The 17,949-nt window shown below is 38.5% G+C and overlaps 1 protein-coding gene across 4 annotated transcripts; it reads right to left on the bottom strand.

Moving 5' to 3' along the window:
* Positions 1–500: 500 nt before the first annotated feature.
* LOC103999510 (twinkle homolog protein, chloroplastic/mitochondrial) lies at positions 501–16,426 on the bottom strand. Of its 4 annotated transcripts, XR_010479971.1 has the most exons (22): positions 16,129–16,426; positions 15,875–15,990; positions 12,100–12,155; positions 11,922–11,979; positions 11,711–11,821; positions 11,055–11,138; positions 10,854–10,934; positions 10,679–10,744; positions 10,458–10,571; positions 8,120–8,167; positions 7,926–8,011; positions 7,703–7,763; positions 6,946–7,125; positions 4,715–4,846; positions 4,584–4,645; positions 2,347–2,430; positions 2,025–2,156; positions 1,838–1,934; positions 1,628–1,762; positions 1,487–1,554; positions 752–989; positions 501–679 (listed from the first exon to the last, which is right to left on the bottom strand). XR_010479971.1 is itself a non-coding variant. In XM_065084461.1 (21 exons), exons 1-21 carry the CDS (start codon positions 16,373–16,375, stop codon positions 926–928), a joined length of 2,082 nt encoding a protein of 693 aa, XP_064940533.1. In that variant the 5' UTR covers positions 16,376–16,426; the 3' UTR covers positions 501–925. The 4 variants fall into 4 exon arrangements, 2 of the variants coding, with proteins under 2 accessions (XP_064940533.1, XP_064940534.1); XM_065084461.1 differs by having other exon boundaries at positions 501–989; XM_065084462.1 differs by having other exon boundaries at positions 501–989; positions 15,875–15,987.
* Positions 16,427–17,949: the final 1,523 nt, after the last annotated feature.

Raw genomic sequence — 17,949 nt, 5'->3', positions numbered from 1 at the left:
TGAGCTCGATGAGCGCCTTCTTCTCGGCCTCCTTCAGGTCCGACAAGAAGTTGCTCTCCTCCCTGAAGGAGGAGCACTTCTCGAAGGAAGGAGGGTCCGAGGACGTTGGTTCCGGCATTTTCTTCTCCTCCTCCACGTCGGCGACCACCTACGTAACCACTTCTGTTTGCCTCTCGTCGCCGTCGGCCGCAACTTTCTCTTGGATGGGATCCGTTGCCGTCAGGGCTCCGGCTTCGGAACTCACCTCGTAAGTGCGACGGACGATTGACCCTCTCCGGGCAAATAGTTTCGGGAGGTTGACCTTTCTACCATAGATAATAGACAGAATTGATAGCATCAAAGAGGTGTAAAAGCAAAAGAAAAGGACATCTCCATCAACTCGTAGATGTCACAAGATTGGATCTACCACCGTCTCTCGATGAGCCATAGATTCTTCTTCACATCGTTGGGGGAGTAAGATCATAAACATGCATTACCAGTATGGATAATGGAGACTGAGATGTCGAAGGACCACGACTCGAGGCAATCACATAAAGCGTTCATCAAATACAATAATACCTTGCATGTAGGCTTTCTTCACAACCTGATATGTGGATATCTCTCAGTTTCACCTGTACATTTTATAAGACTCGGAAGCTGTCATGAAACATTGAACTCTCTGTATCAGCAAACGTTTCACCTGCATATGAGAACACATGTAATTTAATGCGCCAAACAACAGGGTTTCATCTTCCAAACGGAGGACAGCCACCTTATATTTTACGGCTGAACAAGTAGACCACGCCACGACTGCCCGTCCAAAAACAGTGAACAGCCCCGAACCATTGATTGGGGCTCCGAAACTGTTCTCTGTTCAAGCTACAGCTTGTACCTCAAAACTAGATCATCCGATTTCTGTGTATGAATGCAGTGTCACAGAGGCAACTCATCTACGTTGCTTCCTAAATGTTCTAGCCCCATCATACCAATCCTCAAATTTTCCTGTGGTTCTGCAAAAAAAAAAATAAGACTGCAGTTAGGCGATTAAAATTCCCAATTGAGGTTTATGGATAGTGAAAACACACAAAGATGTATCATGGTCAGAGTCGCTCATGCTTCGACTTGCTACCGTAATGCAAGGAGAAGCATTGCAAGATTTCATTCTACATGTACACACATTGATCAGCCAGAAACATATAATAGTAGGTCACACAAGAAAGCTTCGTCATCTACCACTCTTCACTTCGTTGTTAACATCACTTTAACATGAGTTTTTAACATATTAATACAAGGCAAATGGTAGATGACAAAGACCCATACTAAAGTAGAAGAATAAGATGTGGACTGAAACAATAATGGACTTTCATGGGCTGCATGCGACCATTTTAGTGTTTCCAAGTTCAAATATCTAAATAAGAATAGTAGGTATTTTAAGAACTTCAAGGTAACAGGATTTTGACAGAACATAGTGGGCAATAAATAATTCATAATCATAATAGAAATATACTTATTATATGAGAGGAAAGCATCTCCGATTCTCCCAGCGACCTTGTTTCGCACCTTCTGCACACAAACCTACACAATATGCACAAATAAATAAAAAAATGGAAAATAGAAACTAATGGATTGCAAAGGAAGACAAGTGAACCTGAACACGATCAAGGGGGCCAGCATTTTCATTCCGATTTCGATGAATGACAATTCCATTGTCACATTTATTTATAAAATGTGCACTTCCACTAATATCGTACAGATTAGGGGGAAAACCCTTCCAGTTATGTAGCTGAAGACATGTTTACATTAAGAAGATGATAGAAGCAGAACATTAATAGATTATAGGAGACATTAGAAGGAATACCTGTCTTGGATGTGCCACAAACCATACATGACAAGAGTGGTGGTGAGCAAAGCGCTTGATCTTAGTAAGCATATGGCTCACATACTGCGTTTCTGTTCTGTTACCAAAAATGTTCAACCAAATAGAGTAGATTTACATGGCAGGAAACAGTTAATGTGAACAAAAATATAGTTGAAGAATCACTCACAGTTTTGAAGAACGTTGGTGATCAAGTTCGTTGTATGGATCAATAACAAGTCCACGGATGCCATATAGAACAACTGCAGACTTGGCAAGTTCAAGTACCCAATCGATAGATGGAAGGGAGTCATCCTCACACCTAGCCATGATCCAAATTACCAATCAATCAAGAAACGATACACCAATGAGGTTTATGCATACTCAGACATATCTAGAACACCTATTTAATCTGGACCAGTTATATGAGAATATAAAGCGTTATGTATTTAAAAAATAAGATTAACAAAACTTGTCTGATAAACCAAACATGGTTACATGTAATAACTCACCGAATTAGATAAAATGTATCATTAAGCCATTTCTTTCCTTGTTCTAATTCCTGCACGCTCATTCGCTCAGTAGATTCACCATATCTTGTCACAGCCATAAACATAATAATTTACTTTACGAAAAATATAATACAGAACCTTATGAACTAACAAGCAACTAAATTAGAAAAGAAGATAATTATTAGGAATCTAGATATCCGACAGAGAAAAGCTGGTACAAAAGACAGTTATCAAACCAGCTAAAGTTTAAAACAGACAAAATGCAAGCACAGTTTGACAACTAAAAAAACAAAAGCCCACCCTCACTAAGCAGGTGTATGCTTTGAGTAAATTAACTCAATACTAACTTGATTATTATTTAAAAAACAAAATCTTAGACAATAAAAAAGTCAATTTAATTTCGGCCCGACTCTCAATAATCCACTGCATCCTTACAACTATTTCACAATTTGGTGTCATGTTAAATTTCCATTGCAGCCAGGACAGCCAAACTGTATTTTTTTTCTTCTTAAAATGGTACCAAATACCAATAAGAATTGCTGCCTATCACAAGTACTCTAAGAAAAGGTCTTAAAGATATGCAGAACTTTAAGATATTTAGCTACAATCCAAAGACAGCCAAAATTCCGAGAAAAGGTCTGGATAAAGATGACAAAACGATAATATCTCCATGCATGAATACTTTCATCAATTATTCAAGTAGAAACAAAGTGTCAATCAATTTTGTGTCAATCAGATCTTTATTCTGTGAATCAATAAGCTTGGATTCATCATGCAATCCCTGTGGATACTCCCGCCCTCAGACATGCATATGAGATCATATAAGTTGACTAGACTACTAGAAATAACATCAGGCCTATATACATCATTTTCCTTCAAAGCCTACAAAGTTGTAACCTCAGTGCCCACATGAATTTATAGAACTTGAGTTTTCAACCCAAAACGATCTTTACTCTTTAAGTTCCAATGCAATTCCAGCGATGTACTAGGTTAACCAAATGCAGCGATTTAAAAAGGCGCTCGGGCGCTCGCCTAGGCGCTCGGGCGAGGCGAGGTGAGGCCCGAGCGCCTCGCTAAACTTACAGGCGGCGCGCTTCAAAGAGGTGCCGCCTGGGCGCTCGCCCGAGCCCAGGCGCTGGGCGCTTCGGGCGAGCGCCTGGGTTAAACCAGGCGATCGAACTAGGATTTTAGGTATGGTTCGTTCTCCGGTGGTTAGTTGGTTCAATCGAACCAACTAAAACCGATATCAGCGACAACCCAACCCTAACCCTCGTTGTTGCTGTCGCTCCCGATCTCGATCCCGCTGCTCGCCGCTGTCGCTGCTCGCAAACGCTGCCGCTTTCGCCGCTCCTACTCCCGCTCCCGCAACTGCTCCCTCTGCGGTTGCCGCTGTCGCCGCTCCCGTTGCCTCTTTACACTCCCGCTACCGCTACCTCCTTACATACCCGCTCCCGCTGCCGCTGCCTCCTTACATTCCCGCTCCCGCTCCCGCTCCCGCTCCTACTGCCTCCTTACACTCCCGCTCCCGCTACTGCTGCCTCCTTACACTCCCGCTGTCGCTACCTCCTTACACTCTTGCTCTCATTGCCTCTTCCTCCTTACACTCCCGCTGCCGCTGCCTCCTTACACTCCTGCTCCCGCTGCCTCTGCCTCCTTACACTCTCGCTGTCGCTTCCTCTTTTCTCAGTTAGCACCCCCTTACACTTCCTTCTTCTCCTTTTGTTAACAGTATACAGTATACTGTTAACAATATACTGTTAATATTGTTAGGTTTATTTAAAATTATTATTTTTCAATATTGTTAATAGATTAATAATATATTAATTTTCAATACTTTTAATAGCATATTTTTATTTAAATTTTTAAATAATTATATTTATTAATTATATTATATGTTTTTATATTTTAGCGCCTCGCTTAGCTCAGACGAGCGCCTAACGCCTCGGGCGTTTTTGGACCTTGGCGCCTTTTGACACCTAGCGCTTTTTAAATCACTAACCAAATGCCAAATAAAGATGAGTACTTCTCTGAGCAGCAATTATGATCCAGTTCATAGTTCAGAGAGCAATAAGAAACAACAAGAACTTGACTATTTCAGTTAACTGCAGGAGCAACAAGACAATTTTTCATATTTTTCTTTTTTGTTGCCAATAATTTCAACAAAACTTTCATTCATAATTCAATATGATGAACCAAAGTAACCAATGGACAGACACATGATATGAAAGGTTTTATACCTTGAATTAATGAATGGTTTATTTATGTACTTTTCCAAAAGCTTCCTTGCATGATCCCGAACCTAAAGACCAATATCTTCAACAATCTTGATATAATCACAAGGTCGAACTAGAAGATTTACAAATCAGACCTTGTTTTCCATAGAGCAGAGTAAAAATTTCCATTTATGGGCTTCATTGATATTACATAACAGGGCATCAATCCACTCGCTTTTGCCTGAATTAGGAACACCTGTTATCACAGTCAACTCTCCAGGCACAACCTGCTCAAGGAAAAAATAATAGCATGCAAAGATATAAAACTGCACACAAGTCTTGCAAAAAGATTATAAACAAATTTCAGACTTGCAAATAATCATATTCTAACATTTCTTTACAGATTTCAAAGTAATTAACAACTTGGATATATCAAATACCTCTTTAATTACAAGAAAGCCCAGAAAATAAAAGATAAAAGCAAACACCAGACTGCCAGATCAAATTTAGTTGCCTTTCAAAGAGCTTTATAGATCGGAATTCAGTAGGAAAAAAATAAAAAATTGTGAAATAAACATAATCCTGCCAGATAGAAATCAATGATGAGTTTAGAAATATCTCATCCTAGAATTAGAGAGCCAGCAATCTAAAAATCCATACAGATAAAAAGGATTTTATAAATATATAAAAAATATGGCTGTTGTTGTTGTTGTATAAAAAATCTATTTCAGGATTGAGTAGGCTGAAAAGAGACAAATAAAACAAAAACTCCCATCTAAAATATCAGGTTTGACAAAATCCTTCCAGAAGCATTAAAAATTTTGTAAACAGACATTCTTAATTAGATTTCTTCAGCATCTAAAAGTACGTCTCCTAGAATGGACAGACTAATTAAAAAATAATGACTATAACAATCCTAAATATATGAAAAAGTCAAGATTAGACAGACTTTAGAATTTAGCTGACGATTTTGGAAAGCTAGGATGAAAGTCAGATTATATCTAAAGTCAAACGTTTTTATCATAAATTGGATTCAATATGGATGGATTTAATCTATAACACAAGAATAAATCCAGAAGTAAGTCAAAGTGACAGTATCGACAAAATTTATATCTTTTTACTAATTGCTTACTTGCTTATTAACAAATAATTAACACAAACTTCTTTATATTTATTCTTATTTCGTTAAATGGTTATACTCTAACCTTAACATGGATTGCATTTTACATTTGACCCAGAGTTTGGCCATGTCTGCCTTAGCACCATGACAAGGACCTTTTTTTCTGGTTAAGCAATATCATTTTACAAATGTTGGCTTCCACATTTAACCCTCATGAGTCATAACAGGTGCCATGCAAATCAAGATACCATGCAACAGCTTATCTCATTTTCAGATGCTGGGCCATCTCTGTAGCAGTGATAAAGAAGAAAAGAGGGAAAATAAAGAACAAGATATGTGATTCACAAGAGATTTTCACTACATTCTCATGAACCTCAAACACTTGTGTAAGGTTGCTCTTGTTTTGCTTGATCGATATCCAGCCACAAAATAAAGCATGGAAATCTTGTCAAACTTTCAAGGTAGTTATCAACTAAATTGTAGTGTCTAAAATACTAATCCAGTGTAGTTACACATATTTAAATAATATGGAGATCATAAAATCATACCAAGGTAAAGTTATTGCAAGAAGAAAGCACAAATTAGTATGAACCCTCATGATGATCATGGCTAGCCAGCACATAATTTCCTGGATTTACTCTATAACACAACAATAAATCCAGTAGCAAGCATCGCATTTGGTCAATTTGTACCATTTTATGCTATCACCATAAACCTGCTACTCATGATATTAAACATTGGTCTTGTCACCATCATAGAAACGTACTTGCACATGCTTGGCAGTTGGCACAAGGTGTAGCAATCAAATCATACCAGTATTTTGACCAGTGCGGTGATGCTTTTCACCCAAATGTACAATGAAAGTTTATATATATAATTTACATATATATGGTGGTAAATTAAAGGAAATAGTTGGATGGGTCAATGTTTCTAGATAATTATAAAGAAACTATGTTTATTTGCAAAATACAGTTCATTTAAACTAGAATATTATGCACTCAGTATGATATTTCACCATGATAAGTTTTGGAATCCTCTATTAGTAAAATACACCATATAATTGGATACAATGCAATTAGCAGCTACCTAGAAACAAACTACAAAGTGATTAATGGCTATACATCACTGACATGTGTAGCACAGAATATACCAATCTTAAATGAACTTTCAAAAGGGCAAAGGAAACCATCTCATTTAAGAAAACGATCTTAACTGCATAATCTCAAATAAGAAAACATGAAAAAGTTATGTAGGTTAAATTCTTACATTGTATAATTCATCTAAAGCTCTCCAACCAGTAGAAACAAGGTCAAATCCAAGACTCCGGTGATAATATTCATCAACTTCATTGAAGAAATTACTGAAGTGAGATAGGCCCATTATAGGGCACAATTCAGCATTCTCAATAACATCCCTCAGTTCATCTGGTCCAATATACATCAAAACCTGAAGAAAAGGATACGACATAAGTTTAGACAACAAGATAGAAAAGCCACACAGTCAAGTTTCCATTTGCTTGTAGGAACAATCTGATACTACTCGTTGGCACCTTTTACTTGGCGTACATACTCCATAAAAGAGGGCAGTACCTACAGTGGACTCCTTGGATCGAAGGTATAATGTTTGGCCAAACATATGGACATGCATGAATGCACAATGCATTCACATACACAGACAAAGTTCCTTAGTCCCACGAATTTAAAATAAATGACAAAGCACACATGGATAGATCAACACCATAAAATATGACATAGAATGCCAGGTGTGCCCCAAAAAAATTACACTTGTAATGATTTTCGTAAAAAAATGGATTGTGCAAATTATTTGGTAAGCATGCACCACCCAAACCAGGTCTCAAGGTTTGAGCAGCTTCGAATTTTAGATTTTTTTTTTCAGTAAATTCCAATCTAGAAGGAAATTGAGTTTATGCCACTAATCAATACTGATGCCGATCCTGATCTGCGACCTTTAGAACAAAGTAGCCAACATAACAGAGGCAACAGTTCAAACAGTCATAACAAACCTCATTAGCATCTTTGCAAAGTTCAGTAGCATTTTTCTTCGGCCACTTCACCCTCCAGCACCTATTTTTTATCCAAATGATGAAAAGGTACTAAGTAATTCTTATGTTTATAAGCTAAATCAAAACACATATAGACACAAATAAAGAATCATCAATCCTGACAGACAAACATGAGAATACAGATTGACATGCATGCCTAAATGATGATGGTGAGAGACCAAACCTTTCTTTACCAAGGCGACGTGCTAATTCATCTGCTAAAGCTTGACCAGGGACATCTGCATCTGTTGCTAATATTATCCGAGATGCCTGAGTGATTTATCCATGACATTTCAATTCAAATCAGCTACGCAATTTACAAGTATCCTATTGAGGACAACAGCAAAGCTAACTTGTTTTAAACACTAAGATACCTACCTTTTCTAGGTACTCTTTGCAGTTCCACAAGTACTGGAACTCAGTGCCCTAGCTTTGTGAAGAACATTGCAAAATATGTTAGATCTGACATATTATCAGAAATAAAAATCCAATGAAACCATAATACAAAAGAGCTTAAAACACCCAAAAATTCAAACAGATGAAAAGTACTCTGATAAGAAAGGAAAATAATTAATTTTCAAAATAATGTGACAATATAAATACAATTTTTGATGTCCTGAAAATTGTGAGACAAACCTAAATTCCCATTGTATATGCAAGTCAGCGAAACCTCAACATTGATGTTTAACTTGATTAGTTCTACAGAACATTAAGACATTGCAAGCCGTCTCAAAAATATTAGACATGGGCCCAATGTACAAGGCTTCCCCTAAGTGGGTGTATGAGGGTCCATATACATAGACTGACCCATGTAAACAAAGATGTTTCCGTTACGAGAACTTTGGTCGACCAGATCACAAAAAGGGCAACTTAACCTAATGCTACCAAGGCTCACTCTCAAGCCATCTGTCTTAGCTGTATCTAATGATCAAATAACAGTCGAAAGAGGACCCTAAAGCAACTAGATGATCGGAAGCTCGATGATATACAATGGCTATCTTAGAGGCTGTTAAAGTCCTGAAAAGAAAAGTATGTATCTAAACAACTAAATCGGCACTAAGAGTCTCCAATGGTCAGAATAAGTGGGTATTTGAGATAAGCATGGATCAAGATACAATAATACTAGAATGCATAGAGCTCCAGCTCCAAAACAACACCAGCACAAGTGTACATTATGCCATGCCCACATGTAAACCAAGCACATGCAAGGATATATGATAACTGCAAGTCCACCAGCCATCACATGACCAATCACAAAAATGTGAACCACTTTAAAGTTTAACTATAGTTCCTCCTCGTTTTACTTGAATTAACAGCTTGAATTGGCTGAACTTCAACTCCATATCCATACTTGGTAAAAATTCATCTGGACATTATAGCTTGCTTTTATGGTATAAACCACTCCATATTGCCTATTAGCTAAGTTAGTATAATGGACCTAAACCCAACTCATTTACAGTGTCTCTTCAATACCTGCTAATTTTAGCAGGTTTGAAAACTCTTGATCAGTTCGGCTCAAACCCTGCTCACTTTTAATCATTAACATCTCAGAAAAAAGGGAATGGTGGACACACACACACACATACCTCATACTACAATATAATTCTGGCATGGATGACGCTCATCCAAGCCCCTCATATGGAGGAAAAGGTTTGATCCAACGAGAAACATCCACGATAATGTAAAAAATATTTACAAAGTGAAACAAGTTCCCCTGCCTCCTTATAAGATATAGCATGGTATCTGAGCAAGATTACCATTCCCAAGAATGAAAGTACTAGGAAAATACGAACTGACCACCTAGTTCCACATCATAAAACACCTATGTGCACAAAACAGTAATATCTCATGTTATTTTACCTCATCCCATATTCAGTCTCTCCTCAATCTTGGAAAAACCAAGACCTTTTCTAACTTTACCTGTTTGTCAACAGTACTTCCATTTATGGTGGTCGTCATGTGTTTGTAACAACTAATAAGGGCAGAATACGTTTAATCCCATGAGCATGAGTGTACCGTTGGAAGACAAGCTTAAAGCAGCAAATAACCAACATACAAAAATCAGAATCTAAAGAATTACCCAAAATTAAACAAGATTCTTTTCCGATGTTTCTAGTGCTTGAACCTTTTTGTTTTCATTTTTCTTTTGCCTGTCCCATCCTTGGCAGGGAAAGTACATTGCCATAAATCTTTATAAGTAACATAAACATTGGCATCATTCCTAATGTTATGCAATCAGGAAAGAATTCAGACATGCTAAACCATTAGATATAAGGCACCAACACATGCAAGTAGAGTTTGAGTCAAGGAGTGTGCAGAGTCATTTTCTATTAAAGATACTACCTATATGCGAAGCACAAGAGATTTGATGTGAGCTTACTTTCGCACACTAAGAGATGAAAAGTCAGGAAGGATTAATAACTTGGAGAAAACAACTTCAATAATGTAACAACAAAAGATAAAAAGTAACATATCAAGTGTTGCCTGTTTGCTTTGACACCATCCTCCCAAAAAAGAAAACACCAAAGTTTGCAAGCTTAGGATTTGTAAATGTAGTCAAAGCCTTAACGAATGACGTTTGCTCATAAAGGTAAAACAATTAAACAAGCTACAATACAAAAATTTAAGAAGGCAAAAACATTTCTAGTCTTGTATAAGTATCAGAGAATTCAAAAACCTAAGAAAGATCACTTTTAGTTTCAAGTCTGGTTAAGACCTCATCCTCAGCAGGTAGCTCTTTGGAGGATTGTTCAGGTAGTCCATAAGGTACGCTAATACAATTGGGGAAACCAGCCTCCTCCATAGAGAGCTTATCTATTTCATCTTTGACCTGCATTAACAGAAGAAATAAAGAAGAGACTAAACAACGAGGGATCTAAGAAAGAATCTGACTAAACAAAAATGTACAAATATATCTATAACAGTTAAAAGACTTACAATTATAACATCGCTAGCTTGCTTTATGTCATCAAGTCCATAAAAAATATGTTCCGTGCCCGTTTCCTGGTAGATGGAAAGAAAGAACATTATGTAAATAGCAAGACAGATTATATGTGTATTTCATGAAAAAAAGACTACGATTATTTTTAAGCTAACAAGACACTGCATAAACCTGCCAACATTCTTTGGAGGATGCAAGGTATTTGCAGCTTACTAGAGCTGCATTTCTCCTGTAAGTAAAAGCAATAACGATCTGTGCGGGATACAACCAAATTAGGAGAGCAACTAGTACAGGATACTTCAATCACTATCATGATAGGTAAAAAGGAACCTGCCATCAAGATAAGCAACTACTGAAACTCTGCAATCAAACCTGATCATCATGTTTACACTGCATGATGCCATTTCGTTCAAGAGTTTTTGCTGATATCGATCTTTCTGCGAAGTATGCAATAAGCTGAAACGTAAATGCAGGAGAATGTAATTTAACTTTAACTGTCAACTCCATGATGATATACTTAACAATAACAACAACGTACTACTATATCAGAGGGATCATTGTACCTAAATTTCATTATCATAAGAGATACTCAAAAGTCAAAACTATGCAGTTCAAAGTAAAGGTAGAAGGCAAGAAAAGCACCAAAAAAGTTACAGAAGCACTTATTGGATTACCAAAAGTGACCCCAAGCGGAACAAAAAGGCAGAAGCCAAAAATTGTTGCCAGTATAACTATCAAGATTTAACTCTTCCATTAGCATTGAAAAATACTAGGTACTTGTTTTAGCAGTAACATTAAAAAGTAGAAGATTAAGCGTCATAGGTATGAAACTAATGATGGTTCACTTTTGTGCACGTCAGGAGAAACAAACATGGAAGAGAAAAGTCTACACATCTTATCAGAATCATCTGATGAACCTGAAGCTACATAACAAATTATAAAAATGAGTTCAGAAAAAATATAAAACAATATGTCAAAAAAATACATAATAATCATGATGACAGTCCTGACAAAGTTAAACTATGCACCTCTGTACATAATGGCTCTAGCTGAAGATCAATTTCAGTGATTACTCTGTAATCGTTAAGTTTCAAAGTTTGTCTTGTTTTGGCATAGCCTATCTTGCACTCCTCAAAAGCCTGCAAGTAAACAGTGACAGATAACAGCCAAAAAGTGGAGTTCCAATTGCGATGCTTAATGGTGGTAGTCATATATGTATTTGCTGAAAAATGATAATACCCGTACAGAACCTCTCCATCCACATGTAGTTCTAAAACACATCCAACTTGCCAACTCTCTACAAGATTAAGAAGGAATGCCAAGAAAATAGAAAGCCAGATATAAAACAGGAAGAGTGAAAGGTAAAAAAATTAAGGATGCCTGCTTTAGTGATTAAGATCAAAGATAGGAAACTTACCCATCATCACTGATGAAAAAAGAAAAGTGCCTCTCCTTGGAACTTCCTCCTTGACACTAAAATATCAACATTAGGAGGTTAAGTGTACAAACAGGCATATCCATAGAGCAAAATCTGCATGCCATGTTATTATATTAACTAGTTGCTTTCTTGCAAACATCTATTACATGTACATACACGCACAAGCCCACAAGTGCATGCACGACCAAACCCTCAAAAAAGCACAGCAAATATTTGTGATTTTACAGCTGAAAGCGGATTACAATTGGACTAGTGAAAAATTCATGTGACCTAAAATATCAAAAGATGCAAACAGCAAATGTTAGATTTTAAAACATAAGCTTCATGTTATGTGGCAATGATATACAATGTCGAAGTACCATAATCGAATTTGATTAGCCACAACCCATACAATATCAGAATGTTAATATATATATATATATATATATATATATATATATATATATATATATATATATATATATATATATATATATATATATATATATATATATATATATACACACACATTATCAACCACCATCCACACATTGATAGAAATGAGTAAGATTCAGATACAAAATTATGGTAACGCAAACTTATGAAGTTGAAAATTAACTTTATTCAGTAGCTTGAGTTAAATTTGATTGGTTAACTCCGCCTGAGCTGGTTTACAAGATAAGTTAGACCAATTTCCTAAAAAAGCATGCTTAAACCAATCACTACAAGCCCATTTTGGAGCAGAAAAATAGCAGCCAAACTTCCACTATAGTGGCTGCCATAGTCCCAAACAACAATTAGTCTCTGCTATATTGTAGCATGTTTTGGCCCTTGCAAACTCTCACTGTGGCCACCATGGCTGTTCTTCAAAATCACAAGCTGATCTAAGCAAAATCAATCTGAAATCCACTGGAGCACATAAGTACTAGTTTCCAATAGACATGGCCTGATCATCCCTCTCATAACTTGAGGAGACGCTAAAATCATCATTCATTTGTTACACAACTTGTCTTTCCTTCTTGAAAACTATGAGCCATCCACCTTTCCGAATCCAAGTTTGATAAAGCTTTTCCGGTTAAAGATCGTCCCGAAGGGTGTATTGGCTAGATTAGACTAAACATGAGCTAAGCTGGGCTGTCACAAGCTAATACCGGATTGTTTTGTATCAAGAAATGCAATTTTGTAACCAGATCTATACCAGTCTTTGACCAAACGAGTGAGTATAGGTCAGTCAGGGCCGGCATACTGACATATGACATGTCGCCACATACTGCGGTACTAAGTGAAGGGGGAGGTGGAGGAAAGGAGGAGGAGGAAGCGGCAGAGGAAGAGGTGGAAAGGAAGAGAAGGGAAACGAGATGGACCGACAATGTGGGCGATGGAGAGAGAAGTGTACAAGACAACAGAGACAAAGCAGAGAGGGTGACAAAGGTGGCAAGCAAGATGGGGGCTGCTCACGAGTGCTTTTAGGGCTTTTAAGTAGCAACTAACAAAAGGGATATGGTGAAGTGTTTTAAGCAGCAAGTTTAAAGAAAGAAGAATCATTCACGCTTGAACTGATCCAACCTAGGCGAAATTGAAGTCCTTGCTTGATATAATGGTGAACAAAGACATAACAACATGTATAGGAGCTGAACCAGCCACTTTTGGGCCTTCATTATCATCCGAAAGCAATTATTTTGGGCCAGAATTGTTCCAGGCTGATCTGTTCAGGCTGGTGGTGGTTGTATCATAACATTGCATTGCCAGAAAGATTTTCATAAGCAAACCATCATTCTCAAGATGTAATATCCACAATCATACATATTTAGCAGCATCAGGAGAGCACAATGTTAAGTTGACGAGTCTTAGTTCTAGGTTGTAAGTGCTTTATACATCATGCTGCCTCAAATTTATAAGTGCTGCATGATAGCAATTCTCGAGTGGATAATTTGCTGAGGATCAACAAATCAATCGGTATCATGGAGATTGTTATGCTATATGACCAATTCACTGTAACAAAAAATGTACAATACATATTTCTAGATTCCAAAGTAATGCAAACATAACAGTGAAATGAGATGTTGTTGAATCAATGCATATGAAAAGTTTTTTGTTACAGGTTACGATCATTTTGATGACTTAATCATGGCAAAAAGTTGCTGGACTGATTGTTCTAAGGCTTTTGCACCTAATTGTTTTTTAAGCTAAACAAGATGAAGGCACCAATCATATTTGACAGAGTCCAGTTGCTTTTGAGAATGTTCACCTAGAAGTCATATATATTACCCAAAAGAAAATTGTTGAATATAAAACACATAACAAATTAAAGGTCATAGATCATTGACTGGGCATGTCACTAAGCACCTTAGTGTTTGATGAACCAGGAAAGAACTTATACATGGTTACCACCAGAAAAGTGGAGAAATATCATAGATATGGTCTCTATGTAGGACCAAAATAGGCAGTATGTTAAAAAGAAAGCAAATAAAAAAAACAATAAGTTAGAAATGGCACGGAGATGTAGTTTGCCTCAGTGGGTAAACAAGCAAATAGACCAAATGGACTAAAAAGAAAAAACCTCCGTTTACCTCAAGGCCTATGAGAATGAGCTCTACTATTGCCCAACCCTTTCATAACAAATTCTAATATTCATGTCTCTTATTTTCCATGAAGCAAGAAAGTTTTGGCAAAATAAAGAAAATGAGGAATAGTGATTTGAACTTTGTGATGTTTTTCTTGCCTACTTACACCCTTAAAAAAGAGCTGCTTTCATTTATTTGCAACAAGAGCCAGAGGACTTCGAGTTTATGGATCCTTACCATGTTAAATGCTGTCATGTCCTGCCAAGAAGGCGGTCGACCTGTTTCGATCAGCATAAGGGATATGTTGGCTATCAGCATAAGGGGTGTGTTGGCCATATTGTGTCAGCAATTTGCTGAAGCCTCTTATACTGCCAACACAAAAGATATTCCTAAAGGCATTCGTAAAAGAGATAGGTGTGTGCCCTTCTTATGTATTGCATCTCATCAGATAAATCATCTGCCAAATCTCACAAGTCTTGTTAAACACTTTACGGCTCCTTCATAGGCCCTAGAGGCATTGGTTGAACGGTAGATAAAGGTCATCCAGATGGATGAGAGGGATACATTGTGCACCCCTTCAAAAGAAATGTGGGCAGGGTAGAGATCGGCAGGAGCTAACCCTACTCATGAGAACACTCTGATCCTCTTCCAGTTGGGTAGAGTAACAGTGTCTGACGAGCCAACATTTGGAGTCCTTTCCCGAGTCTCAAGAGCAGGAATGGAGCTCGGTCCATCTCCTCCGGAGGGTAGTAAATAATCTCCTTTTTCCCATAGGGTAGAATAAGGAGAGGTACCACAACAAGAAAATACAATCCAGAAAGGCAAACTGAAAATGATGCGACATTGGTACAAAAGCAAACAAGGGCGTGCGCCCAACTTGCAACTTACTAATTTTATGTACCCCAGAAGTTGAACCGCAATAAGGGTGGTTTGAGTCGGTGTTGCAGTGTCGCAAACAAAGTATAGATTTTGCTACACATTTCATGGCATGATATGTCTGATGAATTTGCATTCGTCAAGAAACTAGTTTCTACTTATCACCAATGCCATTGTTGATACCAATTCTAATATTTTGAGCCAGAAAAGCCAATTGTTGTAAACATTAATACAAAAACGAGACAATCCTATGATTGTCAAGAATACTAAGGGGAAGTTAATACCAAGAATAGGATGGACGAATGAATGTTGGATGAAAGGGGCAAAAGAGGCACCTTTGGGCATAACTTTCCCCAATACTTCCCGGGCTTGCCACTACCACACCGAATACCTTGTTCCTCCAACTTTGATTTCAAATAGTCGATCCGCTTGTGGACCTCAGGGCGGACTGCTGGCAGTGCAAGTTCAACCGGTAGCATCAAGCGAACCATTAGAATGCAATAGAATCATCTTACAGAGCCAGAGACGCAAGAACCGAGAGAAGCCATGTACCAGAACGAAAAAAAGATTCGACCATAGAGATTCATACCAGCATTCCGAGGCACGAGTGGACGGTAGGAATATGAACAAAAACCAGAGGATTTCTGACGAAAAGGGAGATTCTTGGAGACGGGACGCCGTGGGTTTGCAGAGCAGAGGTGGACGCAGAGACGGAGAAGGCGATGAGGGAGGAAAGGTGCAGGTGCGGGTGCCGAGGCGGAGCATCGCACGGGGAGGCACTCGAACCCGTCCATGAGGAGGGTTCGTAGAGAGCGGCAGGCGACTGAGGAGGGCATTACGCCGACGACAAGCCCTCGGCTCTCGTCGTCGAGACACAGGCCGAAGAAGGATTCGGGAGATGGTAGTCGGGCCGGGTTTAATTAGGGTTTTCTCTCCAGGGTCCGTGGGCATGTTAGCGGGTCGGATCGAATCCGAATCCAACAGGATATCAATCCGGTCCCATAAGCGTGCATACAAGCGGTTGTCTGCGACTCGAATCCTCATGAAAGCCGTTGCGAGAAACTGTAATAACTGCAGATTGATTTCGCACGTGGAGAAGGAGAATTAAAATAAATGAAAACATTAAAATAATAATAATAATAATAAATGATATTTCATATTCCAAGCACTGGATTTTGTTGCGCATATGACTGACTACTCATGCATGAGACGACAAAAAGGAAAAGGGATAAAAGAGTTGACTGCATTTGCTTTCGACCGATGGATGTGCATTATCCAACATTGAGATTAGGGTTTTGAGCTTCTATGACCTCCCATATGATCTCATGGCCAGTGCAGTGCAGTGCCAACAGCACACACCAACCTGTGTTCGCAAGTCAAAGAAAGCTCTTAGGTTTAGATAGAGTTCCTCCTCCTAAACAATCGATAGGCTCCTAAAATATGGCACAGCTCGAAACCCTACACGCAGTCGGCTTCACCTATTGGATTCTGATAGTAGATAACTTAAATCAATGTTCTAAGTTCATGCATGTAACCCTCTTTGGCAGCATCGCCATGTGTTGTTCTTCTTCACGCAAGGTTCGACAGCCATCGAGTTCATAATGATGCTCGACACTTGTCTGAAAGCTACGCCGTATGGGGTAGCCATGCTAGCAGACTTAAAAGTAATAATACCTACACAAGCAAGCCTTCCCAAATGGCAGTCTGCAGAATGGGCAATTCGTCTTAACCTATCAGCCTCATGTTTACACCACGATTTCAACGATGCAGCCATTTACACAAACCATGGAATTCTGTGTCACATACCATTGACCTGAGTCGTCCACTTGGATGACCATATCTCTCTCCACTTTTAATATGTTGATGCTAACAAGTCTCGACGACCACTGTCGCCAACACCACCTATACGACCCGGTCAAAGATATTAATCGTCCATGGAGGTAGACATGGCAGTACCATCATTTCAGCTAATTCCATGCATCAGAATTGCTGTTTCTTCCTTGTTTCAAGTTTGAAGGAGAACGGATAGGTATTGCCTCCACTCCAATGTCCATGTTCAACCAAAGTGTGAGTGGTGAATCTTATCCAAATCGCAACAAAATTAATGCATCCCATGAGTTTCTTCCCTCTGGGCCATGAATTTAATTTGTGGAGGAGCTTTTTGCCTTTCTTTTCTTCAATTCGAACTACCTTTCGTCTCCTCCTCCTCATCCTCCTCGACGCATCACATCGGCGTCAAATCCAGCGGACTGTCGTCTGATGCAGTGCCAAACGACACTGAAACGGCAAAAGTGATGGGGAGCAGAAGCAGGAGCAGGGATCTACTTGTTTCCGCTCACCGTCTTTTTCCTGGGACAGAAGAGTGTTGATAGGACTAGTTGTCAGCTGCAGCATCAGATTCTCAGGTTCA

This window comes from Musa acuminata, chromosome BXJ1-9, assembly GCF_036884655.1.
Source record: "Musa acuminata AAA Group cultivar baxijiao chromosome BXJ1-9, Cavendish_Baxijiao_AAA, whole genome shotgun sequence".
Taxonomy (NCBI): Eukaryota; Viridiplantae; Streptophyta; class Magnoliopsida; order Zingiberales; family Musaceae; genus Musa; species Musa acuminata.
The sequence above is the reverse complement of the archived record's forward strand: the minus strand, read 5'-3'. Positions and strand labels throughout refer to the sequence as shown.